Genomic DNA, 22,372 nt, shown 5'->3' with positions numbered 1-22,372 from the left:
AGATTATCAGTATCGAAACGTATTTCTGCATTTAAGTCAGGCTAATGAATGATGAATCCATGATTTTATTATCTCTGGCGTCTAACGCATAATATTTTGATTTTCAAATCTATGTATACCAATCAATTCCGATGTGTCTGACGTACAGTCACACAGTTTATTAGCTTTCCCGTCAGCCTTTCATTCAATAGTAATGTGTTAACACGACATTTCCAATATCAATCTATACTGGCATGACTGACGGAGCTGTTCAATAGGTTTTCCGGTAAACGGAACTTTACTTTTATATTAATGATGTATTTTTACATAGTCATGTAAACCGTTACATAAATAAATATTTGAAATGAAATTTCATCTATAGTGTGTTTAGGTAGTTTTTTATGTTGGTGTGTTTGGATAACACATTTTATATGTTGTTCATCAGTCAATAGAAGTTTTATAAGCTTGACGGCGCCTTCCCTCGTTAGGCAGTTGTAAACATCACGGCCGACAGTTGTGTCAAAAACAATATAAAAGTAAGAACATGACAACTAGGGGAACTCTCTTGTCAGAACTCGACCGGAGCACATGTTGTATCTTGCTTGAGCCGATAAGCTTGTATCGCCTGGATAACAGAATCAATTAAAAAATCAAATCAGTCGGAAATCGATCGATCCATCCTACCCCAGTGTCGATCTTACCCTTACACACCCTCTATATTACGTTAAATGACATATTTTATATTTTTTTGTTATATACGATCGCGTATACATTTTAAATTTAATAGTTTATATATAAGGCGATTAAACAAAATACAATTAATTTTTCTTTATGTAATTGGCACAGATTGAAGATGATATCGCTGGTCACGTATTTGGGTTGTAAAGCTGTCACAGGATGACGCACTAATACAATTTTAAGGAATATTAGTAATTGTCCCAATGACATAAGACATTAAAAAAATTAACTAGTGGGTCTCCCGTGAAACTTCCTGATTATTCAAAAGCTTTTTTTCGAAACCTACGACACTTATTTTTTGTAATTAAATTCATTGTAAACCGCAGGTCACTCATCTACATTTTGCGACGAAAATGATGAGACCTTTTTTTTATAAAATTTTAAATGTCAAATATTATACATTAGTTCAGGTAGAATTGGAGTTTGTCGAGGCGGTCGGACATAGGCCACTTGATAGTAGTTAGTCACCACCACTCATAAACATGAAATATTAAACATTAATTACATCGCCAATGCGGTACCAATATTGGGAACTAAGATGTTATGTTCTGTGTCTGTAGTTACACTGGCTCACTTACCCTTTAAACTAATGAAACTATTCAGTAATAAATAGTACTATTTGCGGTAGAATATCTGTTGAGTGGGTACTACCAATTTCATTTATGTCTGGCTGTGTTTGATTGCCGTCATTTTGGATTATTAGTGTGCGGGAAAAGAGAGTCCACCTGCGTTTGCTGGCACTATATATACTGAACTAACTATAACATATGTCTTGCGCAGTTGGCTAGTTTCTTGCTTCCGTGACCAAAAACATGAATTTAATATGAAACGCACGAATTTCCATTCAAGTGCAATGTAACTTCATTCTTCACTTTACTAGTGAAATTATATTATCATTCAAGTGTGATTTAGCCTGAGCGTTTTAAATAAAATATATATATATAAGTTTTAAATATAAAGTTGATAAGGAATTTATAATAAACTAGACTCGTTTTCGCCTGCGTCTTTGTCCGCGTGTTAGGTTAGGTTAGGTTTAAGGTTAAAAAGCCTATGTCCTTTGGGGTTAAAGCTCACTTCATGCCTAATTAAATCAAATTCGGCTTAGTGAGAAATGAGGACCATGTTGTGATGAAGGTCTTGTGTCTCATCTTGTGTGAAAGACGATATGGTTAGAAAGAATGTTACTTGTAAGATGACGCCAGACAGAGAAGTATGGAAAAAAGACATGCTGCGCCGACCCCAAGTAAAAATTGGGATAAGGGAATGAGGATGATGATCGGCTTAGTGAGAAAGCATAACAAACCGATTGACAAAGTTTCTTTCCCATTTATAATATTAGTATAGATTGAACATTTTGTTCGGTGAAGACATTTTGATTATTATTGTCGCATTTGAGATTGTTGTAGGTTTTTTATCGATTTAACGGCTTCCATTTTGAAACTTATTATTTTAGTGTCATTAACATTTACTAGCTACCGTTTTGCGGTTTCGCATGGGTGTCTCCTTAAAAAGTTTATTGAAGGACGAGTATATTACCAAGAATAAATCTTGCTTAGAAAGTAGCTTCGCAATGACATTGATGGCTTAGGAACGTATATAGGACAATTATACAAACATTTATTTTTATGAATAGGTATATTAAAACCCTAGCAAGCCCTACAAAATCTGTAATAGATCCTAGCTAGTGAAAATCAATAAGACACCGTTATATTATCTATAGATAAAATTCAATAACTTTTTAATGGCTCGACCCTAGGTTTGAACTCAGCACCTTTGGATCTGCAGCCTTATAAGCTAACCACTAGACCAACGAGCAATAGGTATACATAGTATAGTGCTGCTAAATAACAATAGAATTAATTATTCTTTGTTGATTGTATTACCCTGCCAAATATCAGTCTCGTTTGTTGAGTTGTTCGATGTAATGCTATTTATTAAAAATAGACATGTCTAACACAAAAAAATGTGCATTATTCAAAATGGTAGTGGCTTTTTAATATAGTAGCATAAACTTTATAATTCTTAATTTAATGAATTTAGAGTTCGATAATTTGAAATTATTAACGTATATAAATGTGTCTGTGTGTGTGTAATTTTTTATTTCGCATTATCTCGAGAACAAATAATGATGTCTATACTGAACGAGTTTCTCCAACGCGTAATAACTTAAAACGTAAACACGATTTCATTAAATTCGGATCGAAAAGAAATCCTAAAAGGTAGATTTATATTATTTTTAAAGGTCATTCGCTAAGTTGGTGGTGTGGACAGAGCAAAAAATATCATCCAACTTTTTTTTTTTTTTTTACGTTGTTATTATTTTTTACAACTGCGCAAATTTCGCTTTCTCTATTTATATATAGCGATGATTCATGTATTATTATGTTAATAATACCAACTTATTATCTTATCACGAGCGTTAAATTATTCTATTCAACTGGTTGAAAATTTTCCTAAATATTGATTAAAGTGTAGGCTACACACCAGCACCTTACGTGTTTTTGAAATATAATAAATATGTAGTTTACGCGTGACCACAAACACAAAGAAATAATCATTAATTTTAGGAATAGTATTTGTTACCTTTGTCATTTAAACGTGTTTTTTTTTTAATAATATTTACTGTATAATTTTAAATTTAATGATTAATATATAGTATAGTAGTAATATTGTATTTACATTATAATTAAAGCAGCTCTGTTAAAATGTAACTGGGCTTGATATGTTGCATGTCAGATGGTCTGTGATCGAAAACTACAAACAAATGGATCGGCCGCAAAAGCCAACGACATCGTGACATGCCTCAACGGTGATAACTAGATGAGCTGTACTCTTTCCAGAACTGTAAAAACAGTAAATAGATCTTATGTAAAGATAATAATAAGACTGTTAATTTAAAAAAAATATATAATAATTATTCAATTATAACAATAATGTGAAATTAAATAAATATTTATGTTTTTCTCCAAAACAAATAATTCGAAAATGAGTACATGTTATGAAGTCGTGACGGCAGTTTTGACTAAACGTATTGATCGTATACCAAATCATTGCTTATACCTGGCACATAATATAAAAATCTAAATACGAAAATACCAGATATGAGATAATGCACTTAAAAGACTGATAAAAAACTCAATTGGGTTTCAAATCTTTACGCAGGTACATGTACTACTATAAAAACGTCTCAAGTCCGTGCCAATACCTAAGAATGTTCTACTATGTTTCACATGTCAATATATAACTTCATTTATTTATATCGGAATATATAATCATAATTAATTACTTAGTAATCGTACTATTGAATAATAACGATTTTAGCTTGCGAGTAGCGGGCTGTAGTTTTCTAGAAGGGTTCGTTGGACACAACTGCGGTTTTGACTTATAAGATATTTATAGAACATGTTTTGATTAGTTATTTTTAAATAATTAGGTATAACATTTTGGTGTAGGCGTAAAAACGTGTAGTAGTGTAGGCTAAGAAACCAGTCTTACCAGTAATTATAATCAATGTGCTGTATTATTATAGCAATTAAAATTAGTTAATTGGTTAATTTTATTTTCTGGTAAGTGTATATTTATCTAAAGAGTACATTTTAAGTTTATTTCTAAGAAATCAATGATCTATCTGCCTGTGTTTACTGTGTTAGTACAACTTACTAAAGGTCACGTGTTTATCATATATAGCCTATTCCAATGGAAGTAGGAAAAATGATAAATAAACCTTAGATTTATTTATATTTATTTATATTTTCATGCGATTTGCTAATAACTCAGCTATACTCTGCACTATAAAGAGTTTATGATTAATATTTATAATACAATATTATTGCGCTTATTACTACTTTAATTTTACTTCCAAAATTCTTATAACAGTTTCGTCGACGTTCAAATCGCCATTTTTTCGCAAATCCATAGTGAATATCATAGATAGATCAAGCTCTCCACCATGGACATTGCCTCAATTTGCTGTCAGATGTTCTTTATTTGGTTTTTTTTCCTGGTATAGTTGGAATAGAGTATAAATTTATTATTAAGTTTGTTTAGCAGTTGCCATTTTCGATGTTTTGAATATGGATTTGGTTCCAATGAGATAGTCCATAGGTTATAATGTTTATTTTTGATGTCAAGATTTGTATAATAAGTATATTATATCTATACTTTGTAATAGATTATGAACTAACTTCCTTTTAGAGTTAGGGACTTCGAATTTTTAAATATAACTCATAATACATATAATTTCTTTACATGTTACTAGTTAACGTAAACGTATATAACTTTTATCGCGCGTCATCTATTGTACAATGATGTTACTGTAGCAGAAAGGCTAATAAGTGTATCGTATTGGTATTTTGATAAAGTTATATTAAACTTAATCTGTTTATATGTATCGGTCTGATATTCAAATTGTATGAATCTGTTAACCCAATCCATTGAGTTTTGGTGCTTGTGACACTATAATGCAGATATCACTTTTATTGTTTTTACTAAACGAAAGAGATTCACGCGTGAATCTTAACTGCTGATTGTGGGATCATATCCAAGCAAGTACCACTGCAATTTCATGTGCCTAATTTGTGTTTATAATTAATTTCGTTGCTAAGTGGTGAAGGAAAACATCGTGAGGAAACTTGTATGTGTTCTATTAAAGTGAAATTATGCCACATGTGTATCAGCCAACCCGCATTCGAGTAGCGTGGATGGAATTAGCTCCAAACCGTCTACTCAAAAGGAGAAATAGTTCTTAGCCCAACAGTGGGACATTTATAATCAGTAACTTTACAACATGAATTAAATAAAAGATAATTTTTAAGGTTTCATACGATAAGTTATTTTATTTTGTTTATAGTTAACAATGGTATCTCAGCGCTAATAAATATTCCAGTCATTCCGAAGTCTGTGGAGATAGCGCTGTGCATCGCGCCTTGAATGTCGACGAATAAATTGTCACACGATTATTATGCATTGTGTGTTTATAAAGTGTATTCCAGCTGTGCACGTGACGCTCCCGTGTGCTCTTTGTAAAGTGACCACATATACACAAAACGTATGTGTCGCAGTGTGTATCACTGATTGAGTTGGTCCATTAGTCTAATAGCAGAGGGTGACCGAGATCTAGAAAAACCTGAGGTTATTTATTTAGTTTGTGTATACAGTTGGTGTATTTATTTGTTATAGTCATTTTAATGAAAAGAAAATATTCTTATTTTGATACTCTTTATTAAATGAAGTGAATTTACTCAATATGTAGGCTATATCAATGGAATGAATAAAAATCAACAAGACTAGAAAAAGTTCGTGACTAATAAATATATATATTTTTTTATAATATAACATGATTAAGCGTGAATACTTTTACGCTGTTATTTGACTTTCAAAGTTTCGATAAGAAATTCGCCGAAAATCAAAACGTCACATTTTCATGAATCCCTAATGAATAAATACCACACGTTTTATTCATGATCTCGTTCCAACGATACTTGAATTCTCTGTCAAAGTTGTTTATTCGCCGACTACAAATAATAAGTATACTTATAGTTTTAAAGGCAATTTATGTTAAATAAATAAACTTAAACAACGACAAGATATTGCTTTGAATATTTTAGTATCATACAGTTTATATAATAAGTAGCATTTGTTTGAGAAATCAATCACTAACGTTAAATTATTTGATTCCCGATGTCGTGTTAGATAACATGAAATGTGAACTATAAACTCTCTCAATCGAAGAGAACATTTAGGTACTATATGTAACAGGAGAATAAATCTGTATATGGTATAGGTATAGCTACAAAGTTATATCTTTGTACAGTATATATAATAGCAATTTATTTTGTGTTATATTTTATTATACGAATCCAAATAAAAGAAAGAATACTTCTTGGTTCCCTTCAGATATAACATTTATAATACATACATATTTCTTTACATTAGTTGATAATATCATTGAATTTAATAATAACTTGACGAAAACAATAGTATTTATTACTAGAAACGTATGAAAATGACAGAAGCGAATTAATTACAAAATTCTTTAAAGATATTCATTCAACTGCATTCAAGAAGGAAATAAATATTATAAATCAAACATTAAATCTAAATTACAATGTACAATGAAAATCCTATTTATATCCTCCGTTATCAGAAGATACAGTACATGATTGTTTTATTAAAGTAATCGTAGTTGTTATCAACAACTGTTCTATATATATATATGATTTTCATATAATAATAATAATACCTTACTCCTTTAATGGCTAATTCACCACTAACCTTGGGGCTATGATGGTATCCCCTGTGTACAGACACATATACATTACAGAGCTATACTGGCTCACACACCCACAATTGTGTGTTGCTGTTTGGCAGTATAATATATTACACTATGAATAACACCAAGTCTCTTTTGGACTAATCTAGTTTGTACAGTGAAAATATTATGTTCAAAAGCATTCTCTGTATAATATTAGTATGGTACTTATGATAAACAAAATCAACATTTTCGAGTTATTTTATAAGTCATGCGCTCTTGGTATTTTGGTAAGAATGTTTGCCGCACTTACGGTCTTTGGTTTACGTTGTGTTAATAATTTTCAGAACATTTAATGACGGCTTTGTATACTGTTATTATAAACCGCTACGAGAGTCGTGGAGTAGGATAGGATATTATTTATTTTAAATAAATAATATAGTTGTCGCTCAAGACTTCGGTCGCGTTGTAGGCATTGGCCGTGAAAAAGCAACAGACAGGGTAACTTTCGCATTTTTAATATTAGTAAAGATTATTTGAAAATATTGCTATACAGCAGTAAGTAGGTAAAAATATATGCAATCACGTGAAGTTAAATACTGTAGAAAAATAATCGTGTATTAATTCTTCTAATTCCCTTCGGTTTCAACTTGGAGGAAAGCAATGATGAATGATCATAGCGAAACCATGTCTGAAATTATAACAAAATAGAATATCATCTTTGAGCGATTCGCTAGATGGAATTAAATATGATTGGTTATGAAGCAACGAATACTTTTTTCTTTTTTTTGTATAATAAAACAAGTGTTTTGACCTTATTTACGTCATTATGTTCGTGCCTGGAGCACCTTGAACCGTCATGGAGACGGAGCCCTTAATTATGAGGTCATTGTACGCTGAAGCCATAGCATGGACTGTTTTTTTTCTCGAAAGTTAGCGAAATGTGATACAGGTATGGAACGATCACGTTAACCACACTGATATTATTATAATATAAATGTTTAGTCTGTATGTTTGGTACTTACGACTATTCTAGGCTCATATAAATACATAGATGCTAGAAGTTATGCTTTACTGAATAGATTAATTTATTATTATAGGTCTATAATGTAGAAATGCTTAATAATATAAGGTGCTCTTAATGCGTTTTAATTCTCGTATACGTTTTAAGCATTAAATACATTTTAATATCCGTAATATTATTTTTTATGTTTAGGAGCAAAAAAAAAATTGACCGTAATAAAAGTATACAGCGAATGATTTCCTTGTATTTTTTTTCCGAAGTATAAATGTGAACAAAATTCCCACCTCCTCCTGATTAAGGGTTTATTTAAATCCGACGTCAAGAATTAGTTCTATTGAAATGGCAAACCCTCATATTTAAATCGTTATATAATGTAAATACTGTATGTGTAATTTTAATACGTTTAATAAAATTGGCGTCCTTGACTAAATATCCCTTTAAGGAACGGGTCCTTTCGCCTCATGCCCGTAATTATAAAGGTTCTTGTAGCGCTCTGGTTTACTTTTGTTTAAATAATACACATGTATAATACTTAATAATAAATTATCGGTTAACTGTAGATTGGTTCATAAGTGTGTGGTATAGTAAACTGTAGTGGGTTCAGCACTAAGTTGCTTAACATCTCGTCTCATTGCCTCCACTGGTGACAGAAGAACTGGTTCATTTTTATCGTAGCAGATTTTTACTGAGATTTAATTGAGCAGCTAGTATTCCGGCTACCCTTACTAGGAGTTTTGATTTGTAGAGTAACTATTTTTAATTATTATTTGTATGTTGAGTCTTAAATGTAAATAATTGTATTCTAAAAAAAATATGTTGAATTCACCGATGGCTATTTAAAATTTTCTTTGTGTAGATTCCAACGAGAAAACATTTAGTATGTTACTTTTTTTTCGTCATTTCAATTACATAAGTAGTATATATAGTTGATTGAAAACAATAGATTTTCTTTTATTTATGTAAATATATTTTTCTATTTTCTATCCACTTTACATAACAAGAGACAATTAACCATCGGTAAATTTCTTCGTTTGAAATATTCACACAACTAAAAAATTGTCAATACTAGGTGTTCCTCGCAAACTTCACAAGATGAAAACGAAACTATAAATTATTGCTTAACTTCATGCTTCAGCTTATTACTCTACAAAGAACGTTCATATTTTCGTATTTTTTTAATTAGTCGAAGTACTTTTACTGTTTATGTCATTAAAAACATTTTTGGCACTATTAATTTAAGATCGCTCTTCTCTCTCTCTCTATCTCTTTCTCGTCCTTTCCGTGGGGTAAGAAAGAGACAACGATATCGATAAGCTTAAGGTTTTAAGTTCAATTTCGCACTATTGTCTAGCTGCTATACCCAAATATATACTCCATTAATGATATGATTCATATTTCGTGATAACATCTGATTTGAACGCATTTGATTCTATCAGAGTACGCAATGTCGAGGTCAATTTGAGGCGTTATTTCAAATTGTATATAATTAAAATCACCTTTATCGTGTATGGACTAAGAGCGAATTACGCCCAGCAATTGTTTGATGACTAATAACGTCAACTAATACGGGTATGACTGCTCTGTTTTCGAATTGTAATTATAGTGTGTTATGTTTACAATATTTAATTATTGTATAGTAATTCATTTAACACGGTACCTTTAGTATCAGGATACAATTTTGTAGCCCTGTCTTCCATTTTATTGATAAATCTGTTGCAGATTATTAAAGGGGAAAGTGATAATATTAGTAAGGTAGATAGATAGATCGGCTTGTTACCAGGGTTGGCATGAATAAAACATTTTGATTTAAATCGCGATTTAAATCAAATGATGTTTTCAATTAAAATCAATGATTTAACCAGAAATGTTTAATTTCACTTTCTTTTATAGAAATCAACATAGAAAACAGATTTAGAAATTATGATTAAGTTACTAACTAGGGTCGTTTAAATCTGAGATATCAATATAATTATTATAATATTTCAATAAAAAATGTCCCAGTCTGTTTCCTAATGTGCTGTGAACAATTCCAAAAGTGGAAAACACTCTTTCGACAGCAGCTGAAGAAGCTATCGCCCCAAACAATCGCTTCATCACTGGATTTTTTTTTGACTTTTCCTCTCCCGAAAATCAATCGTGATTAATAAGGATTTTTTGAAAACATTAAGGACTTTGAAAACAGTGTCTATAAATATATGCTCATACTAAGTCTGTGTCAATTAGCTTGGCAAACGCTCGGACCGATTATTTTCTGTTCTATTACGTTGATATAAAAACACAGAACTTTTTACAATATAAGTAAGATAAACTTAAATATGACGTAATCAAGTAAGCTGACGCATTAACTCGTAAGTCGTAACAGATCTTGTTACAATAACAAAAACATTTTACATTTTACGATTCATCGTATACGGGACCGTCATAAGCAAAATATTTAATGTTGATACGTATATATACATATATTAACTACTTCAAAATAATATAAACATATTGGGTGTCGTTGCACTATTTGGTTATGTTGGGTTTTTTCTAACAGGATAATCTCAGTAACGTCCCGGTTGGACGTTAACATTTCTGCGATCCCGCGCCTTTAGTAAAAACGTAACGCAATTGTTTCTTATGGCACTGGTCGAGTCGGATTACCGTTTTTTTTAAATATTATATAGGTCGGCGGACGAGCACATGGGCTACCTGATGAAAAGCGGTCATCACCACCCATAGACAAGGGCGCTGTAAGAAATATTAATCATTCCTTACATCGCTAATCCGCCGCCAACCTTGGGAAATACGATGTTATATCCCTTGTTCCTGTAGTTACACTGGCTCACTCATTCTACAAACCGAGTATAAATACTGAGTACTGCTGTTTGGCGGTAGAATATATGATGAGTAATCTAACCAGACGGGCTTGCATAAAACCAAATCCATTACCAATGAAACTGAGGGAATCGACCTGGGTATTGTTCATTTGTCCTCTATAATGTCAGACACTAAAATGTCTCCTCGCCTTGTCTTCGAGATTGACAGCTCTGATTCGGCAAAGTATTATCTTCCATACTTATAAAATAAAATGTCCTGACTGACTGATTCATCATCGCCGAGCGTAAACTGTTATATTATTGTACAGTTGGGGTATATGAAATTTGGTTGGATCGTTTTATTTATTAAAAACCCACTAAGGAAAAAGGAAATTTTGGAAATTCTACCCCTAAGAGTAAATAGAGGTTGAAAGTTTGTATGGAAGTTCGTAATTTTTTAAGTTAGAAACATGAAACTTGATTTTTGGGCTACTTATTAGAAATACGTATTTAAGCGTTTCTTACCCGAAGGGGTGAAATATAAACTAATGTGGTATACAAAGAGGTCTTAAATTAACGTAATATTTTAAGTTAATCTGTAAATATATTCAACTTCCACGCGAGCAAAGCCGCGGGCAACAGCTAGTTATATATCTTAGAACCTTTCAAAATTATCCTCCATTACATAAATATTAGTTGAAATATTACGGACGTACGAAACTTATATGAATATTATGAAATGTATATAAACTTTAATAATATTATAAATGAGAAAGTAACTCTGACTGTCTGTTTGTCTGTAAGTCTTCACGGCTAAACCATTGAACGGAATTCGTTAAAATTTTGTATGAAGCAAGAACATAAAAAATGTAAACCTAAGAAAACACATAGGTTCCTTATTCGACTAACACCTAAAATATGAGCGACGCCGCGGGTGAGGACTAGTCAAATACCTATATATATATACCTATTAAAATATTAGTTTTATGATATTCAACGCATTTAATATTGATCTTAGGGAATCCCAGAGTATTTTCCTCGTAAGAGATGGACACATTCTGTTTAATGTTATGTTACATCTGGTTTTTATTTTATAAATAACTACTTTATCCTTTTAAAATATTTTGATACTTTAAAAAAAAATATATTTGACGGTAAACTAATAAACTTATTATGTATATCCGTTTCTTAATATTTGTTATTAAAATATTTAATATAACATATGTGTCATATTATGTTCAAAAATATTTTTTTTTTGTAGTTACGATTTATTATCTTAATAAAACTGCGTCATATCTTTACGGTTTATATTCTCTTTAACTCTTACAACTCGTGTTTTCATGCAACTTTCTCCAGCTATTTACGATTCACGTTATCGGCGACAGTGAAATAAATACCTTTCGACTTTGTCCGTTTACGTTTTGGCGATTTCTTTAACCGGACTTATACAGACAATTTAGAAAAAAAAATGCTTTAATGACGTCATGTTATCCGTGTAATGACATGTTTTTGTGCTGGACGTAATAATAAAATATTCATTTTTTTTGTTGTTGTATAACATGATTGTTTTTTTTTGTGAACTGGTTTTTGGAGATCGTGTTGATAAAGTTGAACCGATGATCGGCTTCGAAATGAAATCTGTAATTTGTTTGTATTGGAATACATTTTTATTACCGTGGTGACTCATATGAGTTTCATAATAATTAATCTTTGTAAATAAATTATAATCCATATTTCCTTTTCTATATGTTTGAATTTGAATAATCCGTTCGAATTGTTACTTGTTGTGTTTCAAAATCCTGTTTGTTTTTTATTATGTGTACCTTCGTAATATTTTAAACGTAACGATCAAAACAAAAGTATTAAGCGGTTTTTTATCTGATATATGTTTTCGAGGCTTGAACACATTTTCCGATACGATTCAGCCTTCGAGATGAGTTGGCTCGTTGCCAATATATCGGGGACCGATCTATGTGTATTATCTTGCCGGGACGTTGATATTAAATTCCAGCTAATCGCTCTCACTTCGCTAAAACCGAAATAAAACAAGTTGAAAAATATTTGGTCACTGGTTGTCGTGTAGCAGCGGAGTGGGGTAAAATCTATACCAAGATTATGAAGTAAAAATTGTTTGTTTGTATAAATAAATAAAATAAAATAAAACAACTCCGGAATTAATACAATACGAAAAAAAAAATCACTAGTAAGAAAGCTACATTATTCCTGAGTGCTATAGGGTGGGTATACAATATTTCTATCATACCAACATCTCTTTTAGTAAATTTCCACCCGGGTGAAGCCGCCTCGGGTCGCTAGTGATTTCATAGTAGGTAAGGTTATTTGCGGATACGATACCAAACTAATTACCGTATTTCAAATTAATTTATATATTTACATATCAGTACATTTCTCTTCTTTTTAAAGTACTCTGTGCTATTATTGCTCTAATTATACTTCTAGTGTGTTCATAATACTGTTACATACAACAATATAATTAACGTAATAATGCTAATCAGAATATTATCATCACAAGGAAGGCTTATCAGTTTAAAAACATAGTCATTGAAATAAGCAAAGCCGTTACACACAATGTCATCGACGATAAAATAAAGAGATACTTGGAAAACTTATTTAACTGTGGTAATGATTGTACTGCTATTGGATTTATATTTACTTTGAAAGTGTTTTTTTTTTTCACATAAAAACTTTTTACGCGTTAAACTTTTTGCACAAACAATTTTATTTCGCATATACTTAAAGAACCTTTTTCTTGATTTATTGAGTTTTTATTTCAAAGGCCGTGAACTTAAAATCGAGCCGGCACTCCGCTCTATTTGTCCAAAGCAAGGCTAATTACAAAGCTGGTGTTGTTTACAAAAACTATATAACATGAAATATTTTCATATGACTTAACGTTTCAAACCAGTTTTCTTTTGTGTACGTTGATACAAAAATACCTTTTACTTTTACCATATTTGGTCAGTATTCGTGGAGTTTAAGTTTTTTTGTGTCCTTTTATAAGACTAATATTTTATTTAATATAACTAGTCATGTAACCGATGGGATATCCTACCGGAAAGTATTTACATATAAATTCAATAGTGATTAATTTAATATACTGACTTTCATATCCCATTAAACATCGTTAGGAGATGCGTTTTGGTAAATCTTTTCTTAGTGTTCACCTTCGTTCCATAAGGAATTCCTGTGTAAAATTTTGTCTCGTTAGACCTTAGGCTGTGCGACGTGTTTTGTTTGCCATTTTAAAATTTTATTAGACGATCTTTATATATTACACTTTCAATATGTTGATAAAAACGTTAAGTAAATTGTATAGGAAATATTATGAATTATATACTGTTTCTTATCCGCTTGTTTTTTTTTTATACGATTGAGTAATTTCCGTTTATTGAAATTATAGCAAATAAATGATTGTTTGATTTAGAATTTTTTTGTTTCTTTTTTTTATATATATATATATAGAATATAGGCCAAGTAGTCAGAGATCTCAGGCTTTCCAAGTGGCGTTGACCATACATCTTGTTAACCATTCGTGGCAGCTTTGAAATTAAAGTTGTAACGATCGTTTGCGAAATTATACTGGCTCACTCATCAAATGTATAAAGTATAACTATTTTATTTGGCTTTGAAATGAATTGATGATGTTCTACTGATTATAGTTCAGATACTGTTTGGGTTCCCTGATTATTATAGACACTGTTAGTGTACACGGATTACATATCCCTATGATCCATAGGGATATGTAATCCGTGGTATGACTAAAATTTCTCGTGATACGTAGTCTTTATGCCTGGCGATGAATATAGAGTGAAATCATAGTGCTCCGAGGCAGAGCATGCCTCTATAGTCAAGTCAGCAAAGTATTATGCAAAAGCAATCTAGTAAAGTTTCAATATTATGTGCACATTGGTATAGTTTGGTACTGGTCCTGGTGACAAACGATAAAAAAAAACCTGAATTTATATCATAGGCTTGCATAGAAATCTAAACGATCGATGCAGTTTAAATTCCATTAAGTTTTTATTCCACCCTTATAAAGTTAAATTATTTTATTTGCTTTTGTTACAGAGGGACGACCGTTCACTTCTAGCGCAGTTTTTCTTCGCCGATGACGCGCTCAACATGATAGCGGCGGAGTTGGATTCTTTCGACGGTCGCAAAGACCCCGAAAGGTGTTCCACTCTTGTCAATCAATTACGGCACGCGCAGGTTTGTTATTGTATTCTTTGTTTAAGGTTTATATTCAACATAAGCGACATGATATTAATACATATGACAGTTGTAGGTATTTAAAAGTTTTTATTTAACTTACAATGTAAAGTACGGGTGTAATATTGCAAAGCTTAGAAGCAGATTATCTTTAACTTGGTTAACTGTGTGACGTCATTCTAAATACAAAATACCCAAGATGGCGGACCAATTATTTGATGAAGATTTCGTTTAACGATTATATCGATTTAAAGAGATTTCAAGTTCACCTAGCTTTCCTGTTATCTATTGAGATTTATTTAATCTAATTTTATTGATCTAGACTAATGCGGATATCTTAATTAAATAATTTGCTTCCACTTAAAAATTTTATTAAGTTTTTTTTTATATTTTATCAATTAAATTCGCGTAAATTGACCTAGAAATTATTAATTGCTGTATTATTTTTATTATTCAATTCATGTATATTATGTGTGTACAATAAATATATCTAAACAAATATTATATCGCTTAACCGATTTAGATGACATTTAGTGTGAGTATAATTTGAACAGTTTTCCCGAGGAAGGTATTTTGTGTGTATATAGGTAAAGTTTTATAGCGCGGGTAAAGCCGCAGGTTCAACTAGTACTTAAATAAATCCAAGTGTGGTTATCACAATGCATCATCTATCAGCATTTATTAACCTTCCCAAATCATTAGGAAGAGTCATTCGCAGATAGTAGCTATCTGTTGTCATGCAAATAAAACCAAACATACTTTACGATATAATGTTCCGTAATAGATAATAATATTATTATCGCTAATTGTTTATGTGTACTATATAATTAATGTGAAGCAAAACTTGTCGGAGTACAAGATTACTTACCAGGTGCAGGGGGTTTTATATGTGTAGCAATTGTCGTAGAAAATAATTATAGCGTGATTTAGAATTGTTGACTTTAAAGAATATTGGCAAGCAAGCAATATATACTTTTTTGTCTTTCAATCTGTTTGCGATTGTTAATGCGAAATTGAGTTTTTTTATCTGTTTGTTACTGTTTTGCGTCATGTATACGCGTTGTTAGCGATGCAGAGAAGGACCTAGTACCTAACGAAATCCTTTCATATTATAATAGCTTATAATAAATAGAAGATCCGATAGAATATAATTTCGTAATACAAGTTGACCAAGTAGATTAAATATAATACTATATTAGCATTACATTAGCAGCCCGTAAATGTCCCACTGCTGGGATAAAGGCCTCCTCTCCTTTGAGGAGAAGGTTTGGAGCATCCATCACGCTGCTCCAATGCGGGTTGGCGGAATACACATGTGGCAGAATTTCGTTGAAATTAGACACATGCAGGTTTCCTCACGATGTTTTCCTTCACCGCCGAGCACGAGATGAATTATAAACACAAATTAAGAACATGAAATTTCAGTGGTGCCTGCCTGGGTTTGAACCCGAAATCATCGGTATGCACGCGTTCTAACCACTGGGCCATCTCGGCTATATAATATAATATAATACTAAGTAGTATAAATTAAATAACTTTGATAAGTACACTAAACTCGTGTCAAAGGAAAGTATAGTAAAACCGTATATTACCAATATATCTTAGCTTATTGTATGTGACGGTCTGTCACATACATATATAATTGTATTTAACTAACATAACTGTATTTTTAAATGTTGAAAAAGAGTAACTATTGAGTGTCTTGCCGGTAGAATCTACCGTCCGAACCGATGGTAGCTTCAGTTAATATGACGATTCAAAAGTGCTTGTAAAAGCCTAATTGAATAAAGTATATGTTGATTTGATTCACGCAAACATTTTATTAACATTTACATTTATAACATTTTATTAACAATCTATATAATAACCACCTCTATCAACAATATAGACGGTTAACAAAACAGAACTATGAAATCAATTAAGATATAGTGTCACCCGGTGTCGATACGATAAGTTGGTCATCGACTATATGATATGATAACTTTGACAGCACGTGACATATGATAGTAATATCATATCATATCTATGTGCGGTTTTATTGAAATACATAAACATGCGGTCGATGCGGCTTTACCTCTTTTGAAATGATTTTATTTGTGTCCTATATACTATTTTAAGTAGTAGAAAACAAGGTTAGTTTAATTTATTCAGGTACCTGAAAAAGCGATCCCTGATCATTAAATAGTGTTATGTTGTCGTAGTAAAACAAAATATTATTGCGATTACATGAACTTAAACATGTGCATACTTGCTGCCTATATTCCATAGGGTGATATAAGAATTATATACTCCCCGATCGCAGCGCCGGGCAGCGATCTACCGGATCCAATCTAAACCAATCAAGGACCCACTCGAATATACACAAAAAATCATCGAATTATTCAAACCGCTTAGAAGTTTTGTTACATACATACACACATGCACACACAGATGGATAAAGATATTTTCGCTTGTTAATATGAAATTAAAACTTCGAAAAGTAGAAAAAGGAGTTAATTATCGTATAATAAAAAGCGTGTTGCGAACTCTTTTTAATTTGTCAATATATTCATTAAAGAAAGTAAATAATAAAATAACGGTCTGTTAATGTTTCATTGCTGGGTTAAGGAAAAGGTTTGGAGGGCACTAAACTCTGCTCACAAGATAGTATTAAGAGCGATCCATTAATTCTATTATATATTTAATTACGTCATAATATTTACAAATGACCACAGATGAGTAAAACAAGGTTAACTCACCGAAAAGAAATCGGTCAAGGTAACATATTGACCCATATGTAACGTGTGTCGGTTTCGTTAACGTTTTAAAAGCCAGTTTACACTAAATCGGACCGACTGTTTTGTAGCTGACCGGCTGTTGGCTGTGTTCACACATGTCGTGTATAAATTCTTTTATCAAGCCAATATATAACCTCATTTTTAAATAAAACACTTACCCTGCCTTATCGCTAATGTGGCAAAAACCTTGGGAACTTAGATGTTATGTCCCCTGTGCCTGTAGTTACACTGATGCCCTGATGGTATTTAGTTGTTTTAAATGTCATATTATATTTTGACGTTGACAGAGCTTCCTTTTTTATATCGCTGGAGAGATGCATTACGCGTTTCCCCACGTGGAAGTGGGGGTATGTGGCACTCGCCGGTGTCGAGTGCGGCCCGGTACGCCGGAATACCCACTAAAAAACATCGCTTTCTGAAGCTACGGTGACTTGACAGGTGCACCTGTGTCAACCTCAAAATATAATATTACAATGTCAGCTGTATTGGTAGAATTAGAGTGACCATTTTATTATTAATACGAGACGTACGTCGGTGTCGGCATAATGTAAACCGGCTCTCTGTGTTTCGATCAAAGACCTAAATATTCACACGTCATGTGAATTGTTCATTGTGTTCGTGATTAACGAAATTCTGAGTAGTTTAGTTCCATAAATAATAAGTATAAAGCCCAATAAACCTATATTATGTTGGTATGGTTACGTTATTTTAGATTGTAGGTGTTCCGATAACATTGTTTAAGTTTTGACTGATAGAAGTAATCACGTCCATTTTATAGTTTTAGTTTAAACTAATTTAAAGTTTCTTATGACTTACTTTTAATTTAGATTTACTTGAATGGTACATGACAAGAAATAAATTAAAATAATTGGTAGGGCTTTGTGCAAGCCCGTCTGAGTAGGTACCACACACTCATCAGATATTCTACCGCCAAATAGCAGTACTCAGTATTGTTGTGTTCCGGTTTGAAGGGTGAGTGAGCCAGTGTAACTACAGGCACAAGGAAAGTAACATCATAGTTCCCAAGGTTGATGGCGCATTGGCGATGTAAGGAATGGTTAATATTTCTTACAACGCCATTGTCTATGGGCGGTGGTGACCACTTACTATCAGGTGGCCTATTCGCCCGCCGACCGATATCATATTAAAAAAAAAATTGGTTCGTCTGAGATTTTGTCACACACGACCGATTATTATTTATATGTCCAAATTACCAACCCAGAGACACTATTGATAGTCTTGACTGGCTAACAAAGCACAACCAAAATCACTGAGTCTAGAAAGCTGAAATTTAAAACATAGCTCTATTTTATAACGTACTAGTTTTCCCTTGCCTCTTAGTCCGAGTGAGTAGAGGGAAGGGGTGGGTGTTAGCAATGAAAAACAACCTTTGTGCTGCTCCAAACTACGATATATCTCTGCGCCAAATTTTGTTCAGTTCAGATCATTCATAATATTAGTTTTCGCAAACAAATGTTTTATGGTTTGGTAGTTGACTATGAATTTTACCCGTTCGAAGTCAGGATGGGGAACTATTATCTTATATGCGTTTTATAATTTGCTAAATAATTTTAACGTAAACTCGATCAGGTGATAATATTATTCACGCATTGAATGATATTGGCTGATATCATAATTTTCTTAAACATTTAAGGCGATAAAGATTTACAAACTTAGTACTCCTTTGACCTAAAAATGATGATTAAAAATTATAAATGATAAACTCTCCATTAGGAAAAATTCCGTATGGAATATAAAATAAAATTCATTAATGTAGGTCAATAGGTCTACGATATTATCGTTAACAATAAACAATTGGTTTCTACTTCCAATAATATTTTAGAATATCTCTCAGTGAGATACTCATCATCACCTAAACCCTATTCCAATCAAAGTAAAGATAAACAAAGCTTAATATTACATATTTTATGCGATTTGCTAATTGCTCTACTATTAGTATGCAGGACTAACAGTTCTTATTTAATGTATCTATACATATAACAAATTTGCAGTGTCTGTTTGTAATATTAAAATAACCGTGTTTTACTAAATGCATACGTATGTATACACGGTACATATACCTAAATAACATTTTTCACAATTTTTGTCTGTCTGTCTGTTTGTTCCGGCTAATCTCTGGAACGGCTGAACCGATTTCGACGGGACTTTCACTGGCATATAGCTGATGTAATAAGGACTAACTTAGGCTAGTTTTATTTTAGAATTATATGTAAAATAATAATAAAGTCGCGTTTTTTAATAAATTCAAACGCGCAAGATGTCGCGTGCACAGCTAGTCTTTATATAATATAATATGACACTATTCCACTTTGCTACTTATATCTACTTAAATACACTTTAACTTTCCTTTCAAATATCCGCTGTAATTCAAATAATATAGAAAACCTCAAATAAATTCAATGTTCATTCATTCTCTGAGTACATCACTCGAGCCTCATCTATCTGTGTGAGTACACCTGTCCACTCTCGTTTTAGGCTTAAGGTTTGCTTAGTAGCTTCTGTCCGAAATGAGCTACAATATAGCATGATACATGCATACATTAAGATACGATTTCCGTTTTAGTAAGATTTAATAGATTAAAAAAAAACTAATAACTTTTCTTAATGACTCACACGCCACTTATTGGGCACAAGTGCAGTACCAACACACGGACTGATGGATCGTTTGGATATTGATTGCATTATTATGTCATTAATCAATCATCTTATAACTATTAATTAATATTGTGGGATACAATCTTTTACCTGTGCGAGGTCAGGATAGGTGGCTACTAGGTACTTACTTATAATGATGGAGTATCAAAAAGTATTATTGCGCTAAGTGCTTTATCAGAAATGAGAATATTTTTGTTTAAAGTAATTTTATACGTGTATGACTCAGCTCGTATTCTTATCCGTCTTTTGTTTTTTTCAAGTCTGGTACAGAGCAAGTATGCGTACGACTAAATTTTAAATTACTTATTTGTTTTATCGACGATTCCTAAGTGAGATAAGATGATCGAGACGTCAAAGAAACCACTCTGGTCGCTACCAAAGTCTCTTATGAACAGTCATTCTCTCTCTCTATTTCATTCCACCAGTAAAGACATTATTGGATTATATGGCATATAATCTCATTTAGATCAAACAGAAATTACGTCACAAATCAGAATATTTTCTTTATTGTTTCGTCGATCATATAAATTATTAAAAACAAATCGTTATCTGCACATGAAAAATGTGAATTTAGAATTGCGCTCGTTAGTCAGAGTTTACGTAGAATGGGTATCGGATACACTGGGTATCCTCGTCTTTTATATAAGGGTATTAATTGAAAATGTAGCGTTTGTGTGTGTGTATGTGTATGTGTTTGTGAGTGTGAGTTAGTATATTGGCATTATAATCCTATTAAACCCTAAAACATAATGGGAGTTGAGATTACCAATTCCAATAAGGTCCTATCCTCAGTTAGTTTAAAATGAGTGCGTTTGTTATAAGTTAATTAATTACGAATTTAAATATAATGTATTAAAAAACATAGTTGGACTAATACTAACAATTAGAGTTAAAATAATCTTGAGATTTTTATCTGTGGATAATTCAAAATGATTGTTGTTCTATTAAGATACATTTGTTTGGAAGATAGCAATCTTGATCTGATTGCCAACGATCATGTTGATGCTTGTATCAATTTGCAAATGCTTTAAGTAAACAGCGAAAACATATGAATTATAATGGAATAAGGAAATAAATAACTTGTGCCTTTTAATTCTGAACAGACTATTCGCTACTTCGTATGTAACATTTGATGTTCATGCTTAGCTTGCGTTAGAATGCCTCTTTAAACTTTTTTAAAATGATTTGTAAAATATTTGTAAATATACCTATATATATTTATATTGTATGTATATATATTGTAATAATTTAGAATTTTATATGTCCAGTCCAGTGGTTAGCATACGTTAAATCCTAAAACTAACTGGCAACTAATGATTTTTTTCTCGTGCTCAGCGGTGAATTTAATTATAGTGAGAATACTTGCATGCGTCAAATAAAAATTACACGTGTCTTGCAGTCCGCATTCGTGAGGTTTGTTGGAATAAAGTCAAAACCCTCAAGAGGGAAGAATGCTTTAGCCGAACAATCGGACATTTATAGTAAATAATATAAAACTTAGAATAGTTAAAATTGATGAATGGAATCAGATATTGTCAAAAAATTGAATTAATTTGAAAGAGGTAAATATGTTTCATAAAAAATCTTTGTAATCGGTTTGCTTCGCTATATCCTGTTGACCTAGAATAACAAAACAGATTAGTATCTAAATTAAAAAGAAAAATATTGACAGGACGTAAATAAATTATTTGTCACGATATTTTTTTTGTGTTTACTTGTATTATTATTATCAGCCAGGTTCTTGACAATACGTACTGAAGAATTCTAGTATATTAAATATTATGTACGGAATATTTATCGGCTCGTTATGTGCCAATGAGAAAAAAATAGAAATTATTTTAACTATTTAAAGTCTAAGTACCTATTGATAACAGTACTACAGCCTTAGTAACTAGCTGCC

General features: G+C 31.8%; 1 protein-coding gene across 2 annotated transcripts in view; it reads left to right on the top strand.

Moving 5' to 3' along the window:
• LOC125073007 (lateral signaling target protein 2 homolog) overlaps positions 1-22,372 on the top strand; it is a 61,734-nt gene that overhangs the window by 10,301 nt on the left and 29,061 nt on the right. For both annotated transcript variants that reach the window (XM_047683662.1, XM_047683661.1), the window contains exon 2: positions 14,879-15,019. In XM_047683662.1, coding sequence (XP_047539618.1) covers positions 14,879-15,019 — 141 coding nt within the window. The remainder of the gene's footprint in view (positions 1-14,878; positions 15,020-22,372) is intronic.

Source organism: Vanessa atalanta, chromosome 23, assembly GCF_905147765.1.
Source record: "Vanessa atalanta chromosome 23, ilVanAtal1.2, whole genome shotgun sequence".
In the NCBI taxonomy this organism is placed as follows: Eukaryota; Metazoa; Arthropoda; class Insecta; order Lepidoptera; family Nymphalidae; genus Vanessa; species Vanessa atalanta.
This window is presented reverse-complemented; position numbering and strand designations above follow the sequence as displayed.